At 45.9% G+C, this 22,885-nt stretch overlaps 1 protein-coding gene across 3 annotated transcripts in view; it reads right to left on the bottom strand.

Annotated features, from left to right (window-relative positions):
- The window catches only part of ARL6 (ADP ribosylation factor like GTPase 6), a 90,429-nt gene extending 83,614 nt beyond the window's left edge, over window positions 1-6,815 (bottom strand). For 2 of the 3 annotated variants that reach the window (XM_068270641.1, XM_068270639.1), the window contains exons 1-2: window positions 6,666-6,815; window positions 824-962 (exon numbers count right to left, since the gene is read on the bottom strand). In XM_068270641.1, coding sequence (XP_068126742.1) covers window positions 824-946 — 123 coding nt within the window. In that variant the 5' untranslated portion in view covers window positions 947-962; window positions 6,666-6,815. Of the gene's footprint in view, window positions 1-823; window positions 1,078-6,665 lie in introns of those variants that run through there. The other variant, XM_068270640.1, reaches the window with a different exon arrangement.
- Window positions 6,816-22,885: the final 16,070 nt, after the last annotated feature.

A 22,885-nucleotide genomic window follows, 5' to 3' on the forward strand; every position in this document is an offset into this window, starting at 1 on the left:
TCCTTTTTAGTTATAACTGACAGCATCGGATATATAACCGACAGCAACTGTTATATTTCAGATCTGACAAAATCTTGTCACAACCAGAAGGGGTTGTTGTTAAAAGAAAATGGTGAGCTTCTGAGAGAAAATGACGGAGAGGTAAGTATGAAATATACACCATGTGTTTATTTTAAATGATTTTACTCAGTTCAGGTTCACTTTAAAGTGACTCCGAGCTCATCTAAAAAATAAAAGTTGTACTCACCAGGGGCTTTCTCCAGCCCAGTGCTGGTCGGGAGGTCCCACGCCGGCGTCCTGGCTCCTCTCCTTCTCCCCGCTCCGGAATGGCTGACAGGCCGCAGCCCGGGCGACACTCTCCCGAGTGTCGGGCTGCTTCTTTTGCATATGACGCGGATTACGTCACACGCCGGCCGCCTCGCGTCATCACGGCGGCCGGCGTGAAAGTACTGCGCATGCACGCTTTAATCGCGCATGCGCAATACTTTTACGCCGGCCGCCGTGATGACGCGAGGTGGCCGGCGTGTGACGTAATCCGCGTCATATGCGGAAGAAGCAGCCCGACACTCGGGAGAGTGTCGCCCGGGCTGCGGCCTGTCAGCCATTCCGGAGCGGGGAGAAGGAGAGGAGCCAGGACGCCGGCGTGGGACCTCCCGACCAGCACTGGGCTGGATAAAGCCCCTGGTGAGTAGAACTTTTATTTTTTAGATGAGCTCGGAGTCCCTTTAAGTTCTCAGAAATCAGCAAAAGATCTCAACAGCTTGTTTAAAAGGAAACTTGAGAATCTCTATACGATCCGACACAATCCCGGTGTTGCACTTACGTTAGCCGGCTTCAGCTTGTTGATAATGGTCGTCTTCCCGCTGTTGTCTAACCCCAGACACAAGACATGGACTTCCTTCTTCTTCAGGCCAAGCCAGCCCGCCAGCCGGTCGAACATGCCCATGATCTTCAGTCTGCACCTGACATCAAGACATCACATGAGAATTGTGAGTACAGAGAGGAGTTCAGCGTCAGCCTGTCCCGGTAACATTAGGTGAGGGGAGGGGAGTGGTCAAGTCATGGCAGATGCAGACTGTATAGAGGAGACTAAGCCTCTTATAATAAGAGCCTGCGGATTGTAATCAGGATTGACAAGCAGCAGAGAGCAGACTGCCCTGCAGACAATCTTCATCCAATTGTCAAATGAGCAGAGAACAAGTAAAACACAGACAATAAAACTATTATAAATCACTAGTAGGAAGTCTCACCCGTTAAAAAAATGGGCACTAAGCCACAGCTGCGACCCCCACGCAACGCACCCACAGCCATGACCCGCTGAATTACTCTGTTTTTTTTTAGTAATTTGGGTTCTGTCTTTTGACTCATACTAACTTGCTTTCACAATAATAAACAGCTAAAAAAATAGAAAAACACGTGGACCAGCACTACCTTAAAGGGAACCAGAGACGAAGCACCCTCATGCAGTTTACCATATAGATCAGTGGGAACATTAGAGAAACCACCTACCTTGCTTTCTGTTTCATTCTGCACTACACAGCTTGTTTCTTATCAGCCCTGATAAAACCCCCGGACTGTGCATTCAGTCTGGCTTTGCTCAGGAATATGTATAGCTCAGTCTGTGTTCTCTCATGTCTTTTCAAGTCCAAGCCTGCCCCCTGCTGGCTCTGCTCAGGAATCATTATAGCTGAGTCATTATAGCAAAGCCAGACCGAATGCTCAGTCGGGGATTTTATCAGGGCTGATAAGAAACAAGCTGTGCAGTGCAGAATGAAACAGAGAGCATGGTAAGTGTTTTTTCTAATGTTCCCACTGATCTATATGGTAAAATACATGAGGGTGTTTCATCTCTGGTTCTCTTTAAAGGACAACTGAAGTGAGAAGAATATGGAGGCTGCCATACTTATTTCCTGTTAAACATTACCAGTAGCCTGGCTGTCCTACTGATCTGTTTGGACGCAGTAGTGTCTGAATCACACCAGAAGCAAGCATGCAGCTATTCCAGCCAGATCTGACAATGTCAGACACACCAGATCTGCTGCATGCTTGTTCAAGGTCTATGGCTGAAAGTATTAGAGGCAGAGGATTAGCACGATAGCCAGGTAACTGGTATTGCTTAAAAGAAAATAAATATGTCAACCTACATATCCCTCTCACTTCAGTTGACCTTTAAAGCCGACCTGAACTCAGAACTTCTTCTCTACTCTAAAACATAAGCAACAGCATAATAACCTTTAAATAAAAAACATTTCTTTGTTACAACTTACAGAATTCCTGCAGTAAATCTGTAGTGTTTCTACTTCCTGCTTTCATGGAAGCAGACATTGTTAACATCCTGTATTTACAAATCAGCCACTCTGCCGTGGCAGTCAACCGACACAGATGAAGAATCAAATTACAGTTGTGATTAGTCACAGATGAGAGGGAATTAGATAGGCTAAAGTTTTCCTTCTGTCCTGTGCAACAGTTCAGGTTCACTTTAAAACAAATGGAAAGCAGCTAGATTATTCCTATTGCACAACAGTCACAAGTTACGCTATAATTTAGTACAAAAATCTATGCATTAAATATGCAAAATAATATGAGCAAGTTCAGTCTGCAGATACCTTAAAGGACAACTGAAGTAAGTGAGATATGGGGGCTGCCACATTTATTTCCTTTTTTTAGCATTACCAGTTGCCTGGCTGTCCTGCTGATCCTCTGCCTATAATACTTTTAGCCATAGCCCCTGAACAAGCATGCAGCAGATCAGGTGTTTCTGACAGTATTGTCAGATCTGACAAGATTAGCTGCATGCTTGTTCCTGGTGTGTGATTAAAACACTTTAGCCAAAGAGATCAGTAGGACTGCCAGGCAACTGGGATTGTTTAAAAGGAAATAAAATGGCAGCCTCCATATTCTATTTACTTCAGTTATCCTTTAACTTTTTTTTTAGGAAACTTGCTGGAAACCATGACAACACTACATGAATTTTGTGTAAAAGATACCCAGAATCCCTGTTTGTCCACTTGTCTCACAAATCTGCACAAAGCAGGAAGTTCAGAGCTCTTTTTACCAGTAACAGGATTTCCATAACTCATCAAAAGCTGGCCACTAACGGTCCAATTTCTAGCGAAAAATCGTTAGAGCGATCAGAAATTCTGATTGGATTGGTTGTAAATAATCTCAGTTGATGGGCACAATCGATAATGAACGATTATAAAAACAATCGTCCGATTGAATTTTCGTCGAAGCAAAATTTGGATTTTCTTGTTGGTCGTGATAGATAGGAAGCAATGATTGGTTAGTTGATGGTGTAGTGAACGATTTTTCGTCCGATCAGAACTTTTGATCGCTCGAACGATTTTCCGCTAGTAATTGGACCGTTAGTGGCCGGCTTAAGACATGAACAATGAAAGATTTGATAGGGACAGTAAGCATATCCTCACTTTGTTACTGATACACACCAGACAGTACTTAATCTTTACCCCAGTGTGGAAATTCTAGTCCCGATACTGTAAGGGTAACTTTGAGGCCGGTTTTACACTTACGGTGTGCACCGCATCACACCACAGTGCAGTGACAGGGTCATATGCATAGCGCCGCCCCCGCTCAGCGACATACTCCCCGCTCAGGGACTACCGCCCATCAGCGCATGCACACAGCATCACACCGCGCTCCTGTTTACCCTTCTCGCATCGCCAAGTGACTTGCATTGCTGCATAATACGCTCTGCAGGTACGGCTCATTGGGCAACGCGTTGAAGACTTTAGACTTGTTTCACAAAGCAGTGCTAACTGTTAGCACCCTGGTGATAAGCCACTTATCACTCCTAAAATCAGTTTAGGAGTGATAAGTTTAGGCGTGATAAGTTTGGGCGTGATAAGTTTGGGCGTGATAAGTTTAAGCACCAACTGGGTTAGCACCGCAGTGCACAGCTGATCAAAAGTTTTGCGCTTGCAAAGTCTGGTGCACTTCGCATAGAGTTTAATGGCGCTGCTTTGCGCACGGGACTTTGAGCGCGATCTAAACTTATCACGCCTAAACTGGCTTTTCACCAGCATGGTGCAATGTTTATCACACCTAAAGTCTTTTACTGGGTTAGCACCGCTTTGTGAAATCGAGCCCTTTGTCCGGAATGTGGCAACTATACTAGCTATGCAGGGGCAACTATACTAGCTATGCAGGGGCAACTATACTAAGCAACTATTCTAGCTATACAGGGTCAACTATACTCCCTATACTAGGATATTGGGGGCAACTATACCTAGATACCCTATACAGGGGGCACTTATACCACGCTACCTACCCATCTATACACTTAAAATGGGGGGACTCCCGCTGCTAACCCCGACTCAACCCCCTTCCTCCCCCGTTAACACCGACTCCACCACGCAATCCACCCCCCCAGAGGAAAGTTTGGTCTGGTTAGCGGTCCCTGGGCTGAAAAAGGTTGGGGACCCCTGCCATAGAGGCTTCCCTCTTCGTCCTCCAGCCCACCATCACCACACGCGGACCCTTCAAAGATTACCGACAAGGGCTTGTTGGTAATCTGATAGAGGCCTTGCTTCTCTTAGTGTACAAGTGGTTCAGTGCTACTGTACAAGCACTGCTGCGCTTGTGCCAGAAGAGGAGTACAGCCCTGATCAGCAGGAGAGTCACGGCAGAGGACAGTGAGGGAATCTTCTATAGGATCCAGAGGCTTCACTCTGCTTAGGCAAGTACGAGCTTCTGAACCCAATCTTCAATTCAGGTTCTCGTTAAAGCGCTCTCATTTAAAATACATATTCATACGTTAATTTACCCATTCTGCAGTATGTAAGTTTGACGAATACGCACAGAGATATAAGACACATGTACACTACACAGCAAAGTCCCCGGTATCTGTGCTTACCAGTTGCTTGAGGAATTGTCCGAAAAAGTGAAAACCTTCCAGTCCCCCCCCCCCCCACACACACACACACACACACTGAAAGCACCCTGTAGTGTTGTCCGGATCATGAACGATTCGGATCTTTTATCCGAATCTCTTTTGTGAGTCGAATCATCCGGATCACCAAACTGAATGATTCGGATCAAAAAGGGGTGGAGCCAGGAGCGGCACGCCCCCCTCTAAGCGGGTAGCGGGGTCCTGGAAGCAGATCAGAGATAGATCGCTCTGTTGGAGGGGAGCCAACCTTGCAGGGACAGGTAGATGAGAGAGGGGACATCGGTGCCACTGCCAGATAGGTGTAGAGCTTTTAGGCTGTCTGTTCCGTAGTGCTGCATAGTGAACAAATGGGAAACTTTTAGCTCAGAAGCACAGCTCAGTAACTATGCAGACAGCGTGCTGGGCTAGAGTAACAGGGCAGGCACTGTGATTGCAGTGCAATATGATCCTCCTGCACTCTGCTCTAAACAGCTGCACTTCACTTCTCCCTAAATTTATGATGCGTGTTGGAGGTGAAAACAGGACATGGGGTGGGGAATGCTTTCTTTCACTGTGAGCATATGATTGCAACATGTGGGTAATGTGTGCAAAAACATTTTTGCTCTCTGCTCACCCCTCTTCGTCCACTTCCTCCCTTCTCTGTCTGTCCACCACCCTCCCCTTCTCTGTCCGTCAACCCCCTCCCCTTCTCTGTGTGTCCACCCCCCTCGCCTTCTCTGTCCACCACAGGTAAAGTCCTGTCCTGATAGTCAATCCACCCCCGAATGCTTCCCTAGTAAAAATGATTCGAGATTTGGATCAAAGATCCGGATCTTTTCAATGATCCGATTCAAATCATCCGAATCATTGAAAAGATCCGAACTTCCCATCTCTAATACCCTGAATAGATTTAAAAAAAAGCAAATTTGGACTTACCTGAGGCTTCCCTCCAGCCCCCCCCCCCCCCCCCCATAGCAAGTGAGGCTCCTTAGTACCCTCAGGATCACCTCTGAGGGTCCTGCTGATGGTATTTGAAAAACTGAACCATGCAGGACCCTTAAGGGGATGGGCACGATGATGTGCCAGGTGCCGGGTGACTTCAGCCAAAGTCAACAGGTTTACAAATCCACCAGTGGGACCACGGAGGGGACCCAGAGGAACCTCGCGGGCTATTGGCGGCTGGAGGAAGCCCCATGTAAGTCCAGTTTTGCCTTTAAATACTCACCGAGTGTCCAGTCCTGTCTTCTAACCTTCCTGGAGCTCCTAGTAGCTTTCCGACATCCTCCGTGCTTGGCTCCCGGTGTGTCACCTGACCCATGCACGAACGCTGGGAGGCTGCTAGGAGCGACAGGAAGGTTAGAAGATGGCGCAGGACTCTTGGTATTTTATGGCCTAAAAAAAAAACCATGAAACTGAGTCCCCGTTATCCCCTCAGGCATGCCAGTTAGTTGAGACTTCAGGTTGCCCGAGTTCTAAATAATGGGGACATTGCTGTATATACAAAGGAAAGAGACAAACGTTTACAAGTGCTATATACAAGCAATGACACATGTACCTTCTACACACAAGGGCTCAGGAATAGACATATGCTCTATATTCAGTAACAGACATACAGCACTGTATATACTCTGTGTACAGATGGGCAGGGGAAGATGTGTGGAGGGACGAAGTAATCTACAGATGCACAATGAATGAAAGTCTACAGTGGAGTCACGTGATGAGAACATGTGTCACGTGAGAGGAAAGTTCTCCCCCACAATACCATCCCGTCACTCACCTGCAGCAACAGAATCCCGGTTTGAGCTAGTGAATATTCTTTCACGATTGTAGCTGCTGAGTACCGGAAGTGACGGGCACTATGGCAACAGTGGAAACGCTTTTTCGTCTGATAGAGATGCCTGTGCTTCCCATCAGCCAATCACTGTAGCGGTTACAGCCGTCTAATGTCGCGCATGCGCAGCAGCTAGAGCGGTGATTGGTGAATGGCGCAGCAGCCGGAGAGAAGACATTGGTGGATGGTACAGCAGCCAGAGCGGTGATTGGTGGATGGCGCAGCAGCCAGAGCGGTGATTGGTGTATAACGCTGTAGCCGAAGCGGTGATTGGCGCGGTAGCGTTAGGCAGCTAGCTAGGCGGGGTGGCGCATGCTCAGCTGAGCTGACGCTGTGTGATTCTGCCAGCACACAGGGCAGAGGGTCTTCACTGTCCTTTCCCTTCTTTTATTCTTCCGCAGGTTATGGTAACTCAAACCTGTTGAGCTCTGGGTGTTCTGTGGGGAGAGCTGCCAGTTCACGAGGTGTCCTTCAGAATTCAGGGAGACTAGGGATGGTCAATGAGATGCACAGAATTCAGGTGGAGTTCTGGTTCAATATGAGCTTGCTGGGCAATAAATAATTCAGGTGTTAATTCAGTTGATGCAGGATTATGCAGCTTGAAAACGGACCGATTGCATTTGATCTGTCCTTTTGCAAGCTGCGCACATTTGCATAAGCCTGCATGAGGCCTGGTGCACACCTGGCAGAAACGCTTGTGGATCGGGAAACTTTATTCAGCAATGTTAGTCTATGGCAAGCAGAAGGACCAGCATTGCACTTGCGCTTTACAGTAAGTGTTCTGCACTGCTCAGGTACACTTTAAGGCCTCCCCCCTCGCTTGGACTATAAGACGCACTTAAGTTTAGAGGGCGAAGATTAGCAACAAAAAACGCTAAACCTGGTGTACATATTTTGCAGGGGCGTCTTAAAGAACTACCTCAAGCTGTCTGTAAGCTACACTGCTCAGCTGCGCTACACTATCCCCTGCTGCCCCACCAGTTAAACTACCATTTCAGGCAGGGAACACACTTGTCTTCCAGTTTGCTGCGCGGGTTTACTGCATACTTTTTCTGCACACCTAGTGTGTTTCTATGCAGGAAAACACGCGCGTTTTTTCACAGCAGCTGATGTAGTTGATAGAGAAAACTGACAAAATGTGCAGAATCAGGATGCAGAATGTCAGTTTTTTTTCTGTGCGCGAACAACATATTAAGTGTGTACTAGCCCATTGATTAACATGCGTTCTCAGTTTTTCTGTGCAGAAAACGCGCACGAAAACAGTCAAATGTGTTCCCTGCCTCAAGCTACTATCTGATCCCGCCACTGTGCTCCTCTTCCCCTCACTTTGGTCCTGCTGATGTAGATGCACTACTCTTCCATTGCAGCTGATGATATACCAGTACACTGCTTCGGCCTGCCGCTTTACTGCTCCGGTCCTCTGTACTTCCTGGTGCCATACTTTCTGATGATTGGTTCCATTACTGCATGATTCCAGCATGTAGCAGTGGGTTGCTGGTTTGTATTGGCAGGCATTCGTAAGTTAAGGGCTCCCTGTATTTGGACTATGAGACACAGCGACTTTTTCTCCCTATTTTTGGGGAATAAAAAGTGTGTCTTATAGTTCGAAAAATACAGTATGTTGGAGCAGAGCAGGGAAAGATCACCATACAAAAATTCTACTGCACTGAAGGCCAGAAGAGGACAGTGGCTTCCATAATATGGTGGAGGTCTTGCACCATGACCGCTCGTACAAAATCGAAGTCTTGGTAAAAGAGGTAACCAAGAGCAAACTGCTTATTCTGGAATAGTTCCAGGGAACCTTGTTTGTGATGGGAAAAACCTGCAGAACGCCTATCTCCAGAAAGACTCCACCCACTTGGGCCATGTGACAGAGTAGCCAGAAGAAACCCTCTAAGCTAGCCGTACCCAACCTACGGTCCGTGGGCCATTTGTCGCCCGCGAAGCCGGATTTTGTGGCCCGCGCAATTGTGGGGACGATCAGGTTTTTTAAAAAAATATATAATTGTATACAGCGTTCACCGATCACCGTGATCACCGCAGTAATAGTAAGAGACCCACCTAGTGGCTAACCCATTGGTTGCTGCAGGAACCTCTTTCCAATAGGAATCGACCTTATCCCTATTGGAGGGAGGTTCCAGCACCAACCATTGGTTACTATCACAGCGGTACTGTGGAGAATGGCAGTACGCTATGTATACGTATGACACAATCCCCTCCTCCTCAGCTCTCCTTTCCCACTCAACGCCGCACTATTTGCCCGCTGCTCCCACCTGATCTCAGGGGCCATACAACACCCCCTGTCTGAACTGGCCTTCAAAAGGTTTGCTCCTGCCCACTGCTCCTGTCTATCAATCTCCATCTCAGGGGCCGTACATCACACCCACCCGATCTGGCGTTCAAAAAGTTCGCTCCTGCCTGTCAATTTCCATCTTGGGGCCATACATCACACCCTGCCCGGTCTGGCATTCAAAAAGTTTGCTCCTGCCCGCTGCTCCTGCTCGGTAGCGCTGCTGACTCTGTTACCATTGCTGCACCAATCCGTGCCTCTGCACATACACCTGGTACCGCTACTGACTCTGTTACCATTGCTGCACCAATCCGTGCCTCTGTACATACACCCGGTACTGCTCCTGACTCTGTTACCATTGCTGCCCAATCCGTGCCTCTGCACATACACCCGGTACCGCTGCTGACTCTGTTACCATTGCTGCAACAATCCGTGCCTCTGCACATACACCCAGTACCGCTGCTGACTGTTACCAGTGCTGCAACAATCCGTGCCTCTGCACATACACCCGGTACCGCTGCTGACTCTGTTACCATTGCTGCACCAATCCGTGCCTCTGCACATACACCCAGTACCGCTGCTGACTGTTACCAGTGCTGCAACAATCCGTGCCTCTGCACATACACCCGGTAACACTCCTGACTCTGTTACCATTGCTGCCCAATCCGTGCCTCTGCACATACACCCGGTACCGCTGCTGACTCTGTTACCATTGCTGCAACAATCCGTGCCTGTGCACATACACCCAGTACCGCTGCTGACTGTTACCAGTGCTGCAACAATCCGTGCCTCTGCACATACACCTGGTACCGCTACTGACTCTGTTACCATTGCTGCACCAATCCGTGCCTCTGTACATACACCCGGTACTGCTCCTGACTCTGTTACCATTGCTGCCCAATCCGTGCCTCTGCACATACACCCAGTACCGCTGCTGACTCTGTTACCATTGCTGCACCAATCCGTGCCTCTGCACATACACCCAGTACCGCTGCTGACTGTTACCAGTGCTGCAACAATCCGTGCCTCTGCACATACACCCGGTAACACTCCTGACTCTGTTACCATTGCTGCCCAATCCGTGCCTCTGCACATACACCCGGTACCGCTGCTGACTCTGTTACCATTGCTGCAACAATCCGTGCCTGTGCACATACACCCAGTACCGCTGCTGACTCTGTTACCATTGCTGCACCAATCCGTGCCTCTGCACATACACCCGGTAACACTCCTGACTCTGTTACCATTGCTGCCCAATCCGTGCCTCTGCACATACACCCAGTACCGCTGCTGACTCTGTTACCATTGCTGCACCAATCCGTGCCTCTGCACATACACCCAGTACCGCTGCTGACTGTTACCAGTGCTGCAACAATCCGTGCCTCTGCACATACACCCGGTAACACTCCTGACTCTGTTACCATTGCTGCCCAATCCGTGCCTCTGCACATACACCCGGTACCGCTGCTGACTCTGTTACCATTGCTGCAACAATCCGTGCCTGTGCACATACACCCAGTACCGCTGCTGACTGTTACCAGTGCTGCAACAATCCGTGCCTCTGCACATACACCCGGTACCGCTGCTGACTCTGTTACCATTGCTGCACCAATCCGTGCCTCTGCACATACACCCGGTAACACTCCTGACTCTGTTACCATTTCTGCACCAATCCGTGCCTCTGCACATACACCCAGGTACCCAGGTTAAATTTTGTATGTATGTGTTCCGGCCTGCAAAATTTATCTCAATATGAAGTGTGGTTGGGCACCACTGCTCTAAGCAAAAGATACATAAAAGCCAACTTGGTGTTTGCAAAAAGCCACAAACATTTCCAGACTAAAAACTGTGGTTTGGTTTGATGAAGTCTAAAGGTGGCCACTCATAATACAATTTTTCGTATGTCTTTTTAATTTGAGAAGCACAATACATTTTCCTGGTCGATGTATCACACACATGTTTAGTTTTTCCCCAACAATGGAAAAAAAGATTGAAAACTCTGAAAAAAGTCCTTTTGTCTATAAATCAAGAAATTGACAACTCTTCTACACCATTCAATTTACCCGAACATTGGTCAGAAAAGTCCACCACTCCCAGCCAACTTTTATTTAAAAAAAAAAAAGAAGAAAAAAAAGAAAATTCGATCAGATTTTTTGAACTAATGGGAAAAAAAAGTTTCAATTTTTCTTTACAACCAATCATTTTTATCGAATTGCCATACAATTGGATCATCAACTCAGAAAATTTAGTTTAAAAACATTTTTTGTTTGCATTTTTAAAATCGATTTTCTCAAACACTACAACATATTTTTAAAAGATAACTTACATTATTAGAGGATCAGCAGGACAATTTGCATTGTTTAATAGGAAATGAGTATGGCAGCCTCCGTAGCCTTCTCACTTTGGGTGTCCTTAAAGAGACACTGAAGCGAAAAAAAAACTATGATATTATGATTTGTATGTGTAGTACAGCTAAGAAATAAAACATTAAGATCAGATACATCAGTCTAATTGTTTCCAGTACAGGAAGAGTTAAGAAACTCCAGTTGTTATCTCTATACAAAAAAGCCATTATCTCTACGACTTTCAAAGTCATGGAGAGGGCTGTTTTCTGACTTTTATTATCTCAACTGTTAGTTAACTATTTACTTTTCCTCTGGCAGAGGAGAGGTCATTAGTTCACAGACTGCTCTGAAAGAATCATTTTGAATGCTGAGTGTTGTGTAATCTGCACATATTAGAGAATGATGCAATGTTAGAAAACACACTATATACCTGAAAATAAAAATATGAGAATATTTTCTTTGCTGCTAATCTTCTAGTAATTATTCATAGTACACAACCAATTCATTATATCATATATTTTTTTCGCTTCAGTGTCTCTTTAAAGGAAGCTTAAAACTAAAGGGTTAGTTTAGTTATACTCCACAATAATACAGACACTGAAAACTGAAGTGAGAAACATTGATGGCTTACAATGGCACCTATGGGAGGATATACTGGGCAATACTGGTGCAATTGGTGCTTGCCGTAGTTAGAACCTATCAAAATTGATCCAAGAAACGAGAACTGGTCACGGTCATGGGGGCCCAAGTCTGACAGAGGAATGAGTAAGCAAAGGTTATCTTCCCTGCTTAAATCCCACAGAAAAACGACCTTCACACAAATCTCAGCAGCACGGTGGCATAGTGGTTAGTACTCTTGCCTTGCAGCGCTGGGTCCCCAGTTTGAATCCCAGCCAGGTCAACATCTGCAAGGAGTTTGTATGTTCTCCCTGTGACTGAGTGGGTTTCCTCCGGGCACTCCGTTTTTTTTGAAAATCCCAAAAACATACAGATAAGTTAATTGGCTTCACCCCAAAAATTGGCCCTAGACTACGATACATACGCTACACAATACATACTGTACAGACATATGACTATGGAAGGAATTAGATTGTGAGTTCCTCCGGGGGACACTTCGTGACAGTATGCTCTGTGGAGTGCTGCGGAAGATGTCAGTGCTATTTAAATACTAAATAATAAAAATCTCAGAAAAAAATAGTGAAAACCGTGCTGGCCATTAAAGAAAGGTGTGAGAATACAAGGGTCTATATGCAAGTAACTTTTTCTTCTGAGTTTTCTCCTAGGAGATAATTTTTTAACTTATTTTTAAAATAACTTTTCAGCACTTTGCAATTGAAAAAGCACCAGAAAGTAGATTGAAAGATACAAATATTTTTGAGTTCTTCTTGCTGGTGGTTAAAAAAGCATTTTATTGACAACCTGTGAAAATATGACCTACCGTATTTCCACGAAAATAAGACAGTGGCCTCAATTCACTATGATCATGCTGGAGATGAAGACAAGAAAAAACGTACCACCACACATCGATCTTGTCTGATTAAGGCGTAGAGATACGTTTTCACAGTGAGAGAGTTATCTTATTTCTTCAGTCCTTAAGTTACCTCCTCTGTAGTTATTTTCACATGCAGTTAATTAACAGCCTGTCTTTAACTTTAGAATTCTGGAGTTATTTTAAGGATTGAAGAGTTAACTTTAGAGATCTCACCTTAAAGAGACTCTGTAACAAAAATGTCATCCTTTTTTCTACTATCCAACAAGTTCCTAAACCTATTCTAATGTGCTCTCGTTTACTGCAGAACTTTCTACCATCACCGTCTCTGTAATAAATCAACTTATCTTTCCCCTGTCGGATTTGTCGCCCTGTGTCTTGAAGGCTTCCAACTCTTCAGTGTTGTTGATCTGTTATGCACACCCCCCTCCACGCACCCTCTATGCACACACCTGTGTGTGTTATTTACAATAGGCAGCCTCTCTGCTCTCTTGTCAGTGAGAGAAGAGAGCTTCCATTTATAAGCTGGATAAATCGTCCTCTGTTAAGGCTCATACACACATCAGACTATAGTCTTTGCAAAATGAAAGATCACAGACCAATCTTACCACCCTTCATGTAGTATGAGAGCTATACTCTACACAGTCTTTTCTATGGAGCTGAACTCCACATCAGAAAAAAAATCTTTGCAAGATGCTGCACACACAGATGCTGTACAGACACAAAAGATCAGTATCTGCAAAAGATCTGTTCCTGCCAAAAATCCATTCCTGCAAATTGCAATGATAGTCTATGAGATCTGCAGATCATCATACACACATGATTTAACTGACATTCATCTGCAGATCAAGCAATCATCGGCAGATCTGAAAATCCATCCTGGTGGATCTGATCTGCAGATGAATGTCAGTTAAATCATGTGTGTATGATGATCTGCAGATCTCATAGACTATCATTGCAATTTGCAGGAATGGATTTTTGGCAGGAACAGATCTTTTGCAGATACTAATAACACAAGTTGCCATACTTTTTCCCTTTACTGCTGCCAGGTCTTACTTTCGGGGTAGGGCTTATATTTCGAGCATGCTTGAAATATCTGCTAGGGTTTACTTTTGGGGGATGTATTCATTTTGGGGAAACACAGTAGGAGAAAATGCTAATTGCATAAAGGCCAATATGTGTTGCAGATTGTTGTGTATGGACCTGATTCGTTTGGCTGACTATGCTGAGCCCTGGCCTCCGCTGACAGCATTTACAGATGGTCATGTGGGGCATTTTGGAAGATGCCAATTCACTTAGAAAGTTACCGCATGGAAAATTTAAATACCTACTACCGTGTTTCCCTTAAAATAAGACAGTGTCTTATATTATTTTTTGCATAAAAGATGTGCTAGGGCATATTTTCGGAGATGTGTTATATTTCTATGAACACACAAGTTCCTGGGCTGTCGTCCTGCCTTCCCCACCTCTTCTTCTGCTGCATCCACCTCTTGTTTGCCCGTGTCCCCTTGTACCTTTAGTGTCCTCCTGATTTTCCCCTCTGTGCCCATGTCCTCCTCTATCCCCTGTCCTGTGTCCTCCTCTTTGTCTTCCGCTGTAGCCCGAGTCCTCCAATATCCCCCTGCATACTTTTCTTTTGCCCATCTCCATGCCACTGTGTCCTCAAGCTTCAGCCTATGGACAAGAAGTATGGGAGCTTTTGTCTCTGGGCTCCAGTAATAAACACAATTTGCCATACTTCTTCCTGTTACTGCCACTTGGGCTTACTTGCAGGGTAGGGCTTGCTATGGCTTGGCTAGTTCTTGCAGACAATGTTACCTCATACATTAACTTCTGTGAGAATCACTGCATACCAACGAAAACCTTTAAACTCTACCCTAACGACAAACCGTGGTTCTCAAAAAAACGACGGAAACTGCGCAGAAGCAAAGAGGACGCGCACAAGTCAGGAAACCGAGATGAATACAGAAGGGCCAGAAATGACCTGAACAGAGAACTGAGGGCTGCCAAGAAGGGCTATGCGGATAAACTGGAACAGTACCTCTCCTCAAGTGACTCTCGAGCTGTGTGGAAAGGGCTCAAGGCCGCCACCAACTATAAGCCTCCCCCGCAGCACGCAACACCGAGTGCTGAGCTCGTCGAGAATCTCAGTGAATTCTACTGTAGATTTGAGAACCAGTCTCCTCCACAGCAACAGGCACCTCCCCCCTCCCCTGCCTCCGAGGCCCCGAGACCAAACTCGCCCCCTCCACCGGTGAACGAGGCGGATGTTCTGCAACACTTGTTGAGGATAAATGTCAGGAAAGCCTCTGGCCCAGACGGTGTGTCACCAGCCTGCCTGAAAACCGGCGCACGACAGCTCGCGCCTATTCTTTCATCCATCTTCAACAAGTCCCTTCAGAGTGGGAAAGTCCCCGCATGCTTCAAGAGGTCCACTATCATCCCTGTCCCCAAAAAGCAAGGCGCCACCGACCTCAACAACTTCAGGCCCGTGGCACTTACATCAGTCGTCATGAAGACTCTTGAAAAGATGGTGCTCCCCCTCCTCAAGCTCACCACTGAGGCCCTGCTGGATCAGCACCAGTACGCATACAGAGCAAACAGGTCCACCGACGACGCCATCAATATCTGCCTGGAGCTCGTCCATGACCATCTGGACAAACCCGGCACGTATGCCAGGATCCTCCTTCTTGACTTCAGCTCAGCATTCAATACCATCAGCCCCAAAATACTTCAGGAGAACCTTGCCGCACTCTGGGACCACCCCACTCTATGCCTGTGGATCACAGACTTCCTCACCAACAGATCCCAGGTCGTAAAGCTAGGCACCATCTCCTCTCATCCTCGGATTACAAATATAGGAGCACCACAAGGGTGCGTCCTGTCGCCGTTCCTGTTCTCCCTCTACACGAATGCTTGCAGATCCACAGCGGACTCCGTCAAAGTGATCAAATTCGCTGACGACACCACCATTGTCGGCCTCATCACTAAAAATGACGAGGAAGCGTACCGCCACCAGGTTGAGAGCATCTGCCACTGGTGCAGGGAGAACGGGCTGGTCCTAAACACGGCAAAAACTGTTGAGATGATTGTTGATTTTAGGAAGCACGCCAGCGCCCCCCCTCCAATTCGTATCGATGACAAAGAAGTTGAAAGAGTTCCCTGTGTCCGACTTTTGGGCACAACCATCTCCAACGACCTGAAGTGGAAGGCAAACACCTCCTCCATACAGAGGAAAGCCCAGCAGAGGTTATTCTTTCTCCGTCAACTGAAGAAGTTCGGATTGTCCCCGAAACTTCTGACCAGCTTCTACTCTGCTACAATTGCATCTGTCCTCTGCTCTTCCATCCTAGTCTGGTACGCCAGCTCCTCCGCCAGCGACAGACACAAATTACAGAGAGTCAGCAGATCAGCGGAGAGTATTATAGGAAAACCGCTACCTGCCCTGGACCTCCTCTACCACTCAAGGCTGAGCTCCAGAGCTTTGAGGATTGTAAATGACCCCTCGCACCCAGGCAACCGTTTTTTTCAGCCAGCTTCCTTTGGGCCGGAGGTACCGGTCCATCCACACCAGGACCACTAGAAACAGAAATAGCTTCTTCCCCTCAGCTGTAAACTCACTAAACTCGCACCATGCACTCCCCACCACAACGTGATCATGTATTGCCGCCACACATATCCCTCACACACCTGAGTGCTGTGTGTCTATGCAAAAATTTGGAAATGTAAATGTAAATTGAGTGTTGAATGTTGTCTCTGTATGTAATATCTGATATAGTGTTGATCCTTTTGATGTATTCTGTGTACCCTATCCTACCTGTATCTGTACGTGCCAAGACCAATTCCGGGCACGACCCAGTCGTGCTTGGCAAAAATAAAGATTCTGATTCTGAGATTCTGATTCTATGGCTTACTTTCAGGGGATGTCTTAATTTCGGGGAAAGGGTAGTGAGGTAAATGCCTCATTAAATGTCAATTAATAAAGATTACAGCATTAGGTAAAACAAGTGAAATGTTCATTATTTGTCCTCACCCTGGAGCTGTCTGTAAAATTACATTTGTAAGGTTATGGAAGGAAAGAAACAGAGTAGAGAAAATGTTAAAACAAATTAAAATGTTCAGGTAACTAAGAAAGTTGATAAAAACATATTTTCATAATTTCTTGTGTAGTATATAATACACATCCACAGTATTATTATGTAGTAATTAAAACTGGTTAATAAGATACTAGTGAATTTGAGCAGATACAAATGTTATGTTCATTTTATGCAGCTTGGACTTGCAGTTTCCTTGTCAGTATAATTAAATGCTATCTTCTTTATCACATCTGTCTTCTATTGTTCATGCACTGCAAGAATCCATCAAAATACCTAATGAAATACCACAATTCCTTAAAATACTGAATTAAATACTGCATGAGGTAAAAAACCCATGTGAGTTTTTTGATCATTTACCGCATGAGGTAACTTAGTGTACATGAAATGTTTCCTGGACGAGGCCTTGTGAAGTATTGTATTTTTTGGCATATAAGGCACTACAGTCTATAAGACGCACGTTGGTTTAGAGCGCAAAAAACTGAAAAAATATATACTAAACCTGGTGCGTCCATGTTGTACAACAGGAGAAAAATGGCAACGCTTCCATATACAGACTGCAGCTGATTTAACCAGCTCAATGGTTGTGCAGAGTCTGAAACACGGGCAGGTTACACAACTTTCATTCAAAAACAAATGCAGCAAATGGAGGACGTTAGCTTCCAGGAACAGTTTGCGCGCAGATTGTTCAGTACTAGTCTCTTCCACAACGTTGACGTGCCGTCACGGAAAATCCCTCACTGGTTTGCCTATGGTCCAAGAGCCTCTTGTAAATGTTCTCCCCCAATTATTTTTCCCCCCTTGCACCTCCTGTGTCCGCCTGTGTCTTGCTGTGTCCCCCTTGTGTCTCCTTATGTCCCCCATGTCTCCTTCTCTACCCCGTGTGCTCCTCTTCTCCTACTGAATAAGTGAAAGCAGCAGCAGCACAGCAGTGTGACCCTCACTGATAAGAAATTCCAACTATAAAACACTCACTGATAAAGAAAATTCCAACTATAAAACACTTTCCAAGCAGAAAATGGCTTCTGAGAGCAGGGAATAGATAAAAAGGGGAATTTCTTATCAGTGAGGGTCACACTGTAGTCACTTCCTGTCTGAGTCAGGACTGAGTCAGCCACTTACATACCTGATATTTAACTCTTTCAGGCAGAGAAAGAAAAAAAAGAACACAGCCTAGTTATTTGTGTGCTAGGCACTGTACATACCCATGTCTATCTCATCATGTCACATGTCACTTTGGGTATCCTTTAAAAGAAGGTGCAAACATTCAATAACCTTCTAGTTTAAACAAAAGTACAAAACTTAAGAAATGAAAACAATGAGGGGGTTATATATTTTATCAAAAGGCTATGAAGTATAAAGTAATGTGATATAAAAGAAAGAAACTGTAAAAGAAAAATCAAGAACATCTTTGTCTACTAGTTCAGATCTAGTACACCTCTTTGTATTGTTGAAAAGAATTCAAAGATAAAACTACACAAAAGCAAGATAAAAAAAAAGTTCAACACTTGAAACAACTTAACAGAATTCCATTTAATAGAAATGAACTCAGATACATAACCTTTCTTTTCAAGAGTAAAATAATATTTGAGTTTAAATCTTAAGTGAATATAAGGTGGAAGTTGAAGTCAGTATATTTTTAGTGAGTCTAGTAACCCAAGAATTACTTGTCTCCAAACCTTGATCACTAGTGCCTCAATTATTTTAAAGCACACCTAAACTGAGAGGGATATGGAGGCTGTCATAGCTGTTTCCTCTAAAAGCGGACCTGAACTCAGAACTTCTCTTTTCTAGGGGGAAATGGCCACAATTGAGAAAGGTTCTGGTGGATAATACAATACAATACAATAACATTTGTAAAGCGCTTTTCTCCCATAGGACTCAAAGCGCATAGCTGTGTCTCAGATTAATACAGGGTTTCAGGCTGGGTTGTGTTACAGAGGAGATAGTCAGATGTTCATGAATGCCAGACTGAAAAGGTAGGTTTTAAGTTTAGACTTAAATGTTTCCAGGGATGGGGCTGTCCTGATTGGGTGTGGCAGGGAGTTCCAAAGTGTAGGGGCAGCATGACAAAAGGCTCTGTCTCCAAAGGTTTTGAGGTGGACTCTGGGGGTGACCAAGGTGTTACGTCCTTTTGATCTAAGATTGTGGGGGGTGTGATGTAGTTGCAACAAGTCCTTCAGGTATCCAGGGCCCAGATTGTGCAAGGATTTGAATGTCAGTAAGCCAATCTTAAACAGAATTCTCCATTTTATCGGTAGCCAGTGGAGTGAGCTCAGGGTTGGTGTTATGTGGCAATGGCGGGGTTGGCTCGTTAACAGCCTTGCGGCGACATTCTGTACTAATTGCATGCGGCGTAAGTCTTTCTTATGCAGGCCTGTGTAGAGGACGTTGCAGTAGTCTAACCTTGATGTGACGAAGGCATGAACTAGGGTTGGAAGATCCTCTGAAGGAATTAAGTGTTTAATCCTTGCAATATTCCTTAGGTGAAAGAAGGAATGTTTCACAACAGCTGAGATTTGATTCCTGAAGCTTAATTTCCCATCAATCAGTACTCCCAGGCTGCGCACACAGTCTGAGTTGTTCAGGTCTGAGCTCCCTATCCTTAGCGGTGTTGGTTGAGACTGGAGCTGCTTTGCTGTTGAGCCCTGGCCCTCGATAACAAGAACCTCAGTTTTGTCAGCATTAAGTTTTAGCCAATTATTATTCATCCACTCCTGAAGCTCAGCTAAGCATGCGTTTATTTGTGGAGTAGGGTCTGTGACGTCAGGTTTGAATGACAAATATAGCTGGGTGTCATCAGCATAGCAATGATATGTCAGGCCATGTTTTTGTATGATTTCTCCAAGTGGCAGCATGTATATGGTGAACAGTAAAGGGGGTAATATTGCGCCCTGAGGTACACCATATTTTAGTGGTACAGGGTTGGAGAGGAAGGGCCCTAAGGCTACCCTTTGTGTTCTGCCAGCCAGGAAGGAGTTGAACCACCGGAGAACAATGCCATCTATGCCACAGTACTCTTGTAGCCTGTTGAGTAAGATTTCATGATCGACTGTGTCAAAAGCCGCTGAGAGGTCGAGCAAAATTAGGATGGAACATTGACCCTTGTCTCTTGCAATGAGCAGATCATTGCAAATCTGGGTGAGGGCTGTTTCACAGCTGTGATATTTCCTGAAACCAGATTGAAGAGGGTCAAGGATGTTGTTTCTGGAGAGCCTGGCTTCAAGTTGGAGGTAGACAGCCTTTTCAATAACTTTTCCCAGAAAGGGGAGGTTTGAGACAGGTCTGTAGCTGTTTAGAGCATCTGGGTCTAAGGATGGTTTCTTGAGTAGAGGCCTGACGATTGCTTCTTTCAGAGTAGAGGGAAACCGCCCTTCTTGTAAGGAGCCGTTGACTATTTTGTGGAATGCCGGTGTAAATAGTTCAGGGCATTTCAACATGAACTTAGTGGGGCCAGGGTCCAGATCGCAGGTAGTCTGGCGAAGGTTTGAGAGGATATCCAAGATGTCTTTTTCAGTGATTACCTTAAAATCATACCATGGTGGTAGGCTATTTTTGCACCTGTTATATGGCTCTGCATGGGTTTCTGGGGCTGTGAATTGAATGGCAGATCGTATGGAGGAGACTTTGTCTGAGAAGAAGTGGGCAAATTTCTCGCACAGTTCCTGTGAAGGTCTGATGCTGGATTTCCTGCAAGATGGATTGCAGAGACTGTCAACCGTGCGGAAGAGTTGGGCAGGTCTGTTGGCTGCATTTGCAATTTTGTGAGACAGGAATAAGGACTTCTTTTTGTTAATCATCGTTTGATATTTTTTCAGGTGAGCAATTAGGGAAAGTTTGTCATCAGGAGACTGATGTTTGCGCCACCTTCGTTCCAGTCTGCGTCCCTGTTTCTTTAGTTCCTTTATAGAGTTGTCAAACCAGCGAGCATGATGTAATGGTGCGGAACGTTTAATCTTTAAGGGAGCTATGGTGTCAAAAGCGGCTGAGACATCGTGGTTATATTTAAGGACCATGGATTCAAGGCCGAAGTTGTGATCTGTCAGTCCACCTAGATTGAGGCTGTTCTGAAGGTGGATGGATCCTTACCTCCAATTACTGATATTAAAGCGGATGGTAGTAGTGGCTCTCGGCCACTGAGTTGGTTACAACATTATCAACTACATAGTTGTGTTAAATCCACCGTATCAACTCCTGAGACTTGGGGGAAGTGCTCGGGGTTTGAGGACTTGTGTGTTGGGGAATCTAGACCAGAACATGTTTTCTCAAAATATACCAGATTCTTTTAGAGTTGGCACCTAATCCTTTTGAAAACATATGTTCCCAATGGGAAGTGAACTTTAGAAAAATCCTTCTCTGCTTATGGGTGGAAAAAGTTATTGAGCCTGACCCACGGGTCCTCTATCTTAAAGAGAATCTGTAACAAAATTTTGAGCCTTATTTCTTCTATCCTATAAGTTCCTATAGCTGTTCTAATATGCTCTGTCTTATTGCAGCCTTTCCTAGTTGCACAGTGGCTGTGTTATCTCTGTTATATGATATAACCTTCTCTCCTCTGTCGGGCTTAGGCAGTCAGGCTGGAATGTGCTGTGCTGCTTGTGATTGGATAGAAGCTATACACACCCTCTTCAGGCCCCCTGCACACGCTGTAGCTACTCTCAGCCTATCACTTGCTATGTCTTTTGTTTGTAAACACTGCGTAAAAATGGCAATTACAAGCCAGGATTGCAGCAGGGAGTGGCAGAAACAGCACAGAGGGGACCAGGAGAACATAATGAATAGAATGGTATGCTTTTTATTGTAAGAATTTTACAGTACAGATTCTCTTTAACCACTTGCCGACCGCCCACAGCCCATGGGCGGCGGCAAAGTGGACGCCTAAAGGACCGCAATACGCCTTCAGGCGGCGCGTCCTTTAGGCATGCCGGGGGAGCGATCGCGTCATTGATGACGCGCGATTCCCCCGGCAACTGGCTCCGCCCACCCGCCGTAACATCCCGCCGGCCATACGGAAGCGCCGGCGGGTTGTTAACCCCGCGATCGCCGCTACAAAGTGTATAATACACTTTGTAATGTATACAAAGTGTATTATACAGGCTGCCTCCTGCCCTGGTGGTCCCAGTGTCCGAGGGACCACCAGGGCAGGCTGCAGCCACCCTAGTCTGCACCCAAACACACTGATCTGCCCCCCCCGCCCACTGATCGCCCACAGCACCCCTCAGACCCCCCCCTGCCCACCCCCCAGACCCCTGTTTGCACCCAATCACCCCCCTAATAACCCATCAATCACTCCCTGTCACTATCTGTCAACGCTATTTTTTTTATCCCCCCCCTGCCCCCTGCCCCCTCCTGATCACCCCCCACCCCTCAGATTCTCCCCAGACCCCCCCCCCCCCTGTGTACTGTATGCATCTATCTTCCCTGATAACCTGTCAATCACCCATCAATCACCCATCAATCACCCATCAATCACCCCCTGTCACTGCCACCCAACAATCAGCCCCTAACCTGCCCCTTGCGGGCAATCTGATCACCCACCCACACCAATAGATCGCCCGCAGATCCGACATCAGATCACCTCCCAAATCCATTGTTTACATCTATTCTCTCCTCTAAACACCCACTAATTACCCATCAATCACCCATCAATCACCCCCTATCACCACCTGTCACTTTTACCTATCAGATCAGACCCTAATCTGCCCCTTGCGGGCACCCAATCACCCGCCAACACGCTCAGATTGCCCTCTGACCCCCCCTTATCAATTCGCCAGTGCATTAATTACATCTGTTCTTCCCTGTAATAACCCACTGATCACCTATCAATCACCTGCCAATCACCTATCACCCATCAATCACCCCCTGTCACCCCGTCACTGCCACCCATCAATCAGCCCCTAACCTGCCCCTTGCGGGCAATCTGATCACCCACCCACACCATTAGATCG

Source organism: Hyperolius riggenbachi, chromosome 2, assembly GCF_040937935.1.
Source record: "Hyperolius riggenbachi isolate aHypRig1 chromosome 2, aHypRig1.pri, whole genome shotgun sequence".
Taxonomy (NCBI): domain Eukaryota; kingdom Metazoa; phylum Chordata; class Amphibia; order Anura; family Hyperoliidae; genus Hyperolius; species Hyperolius riggenbachi.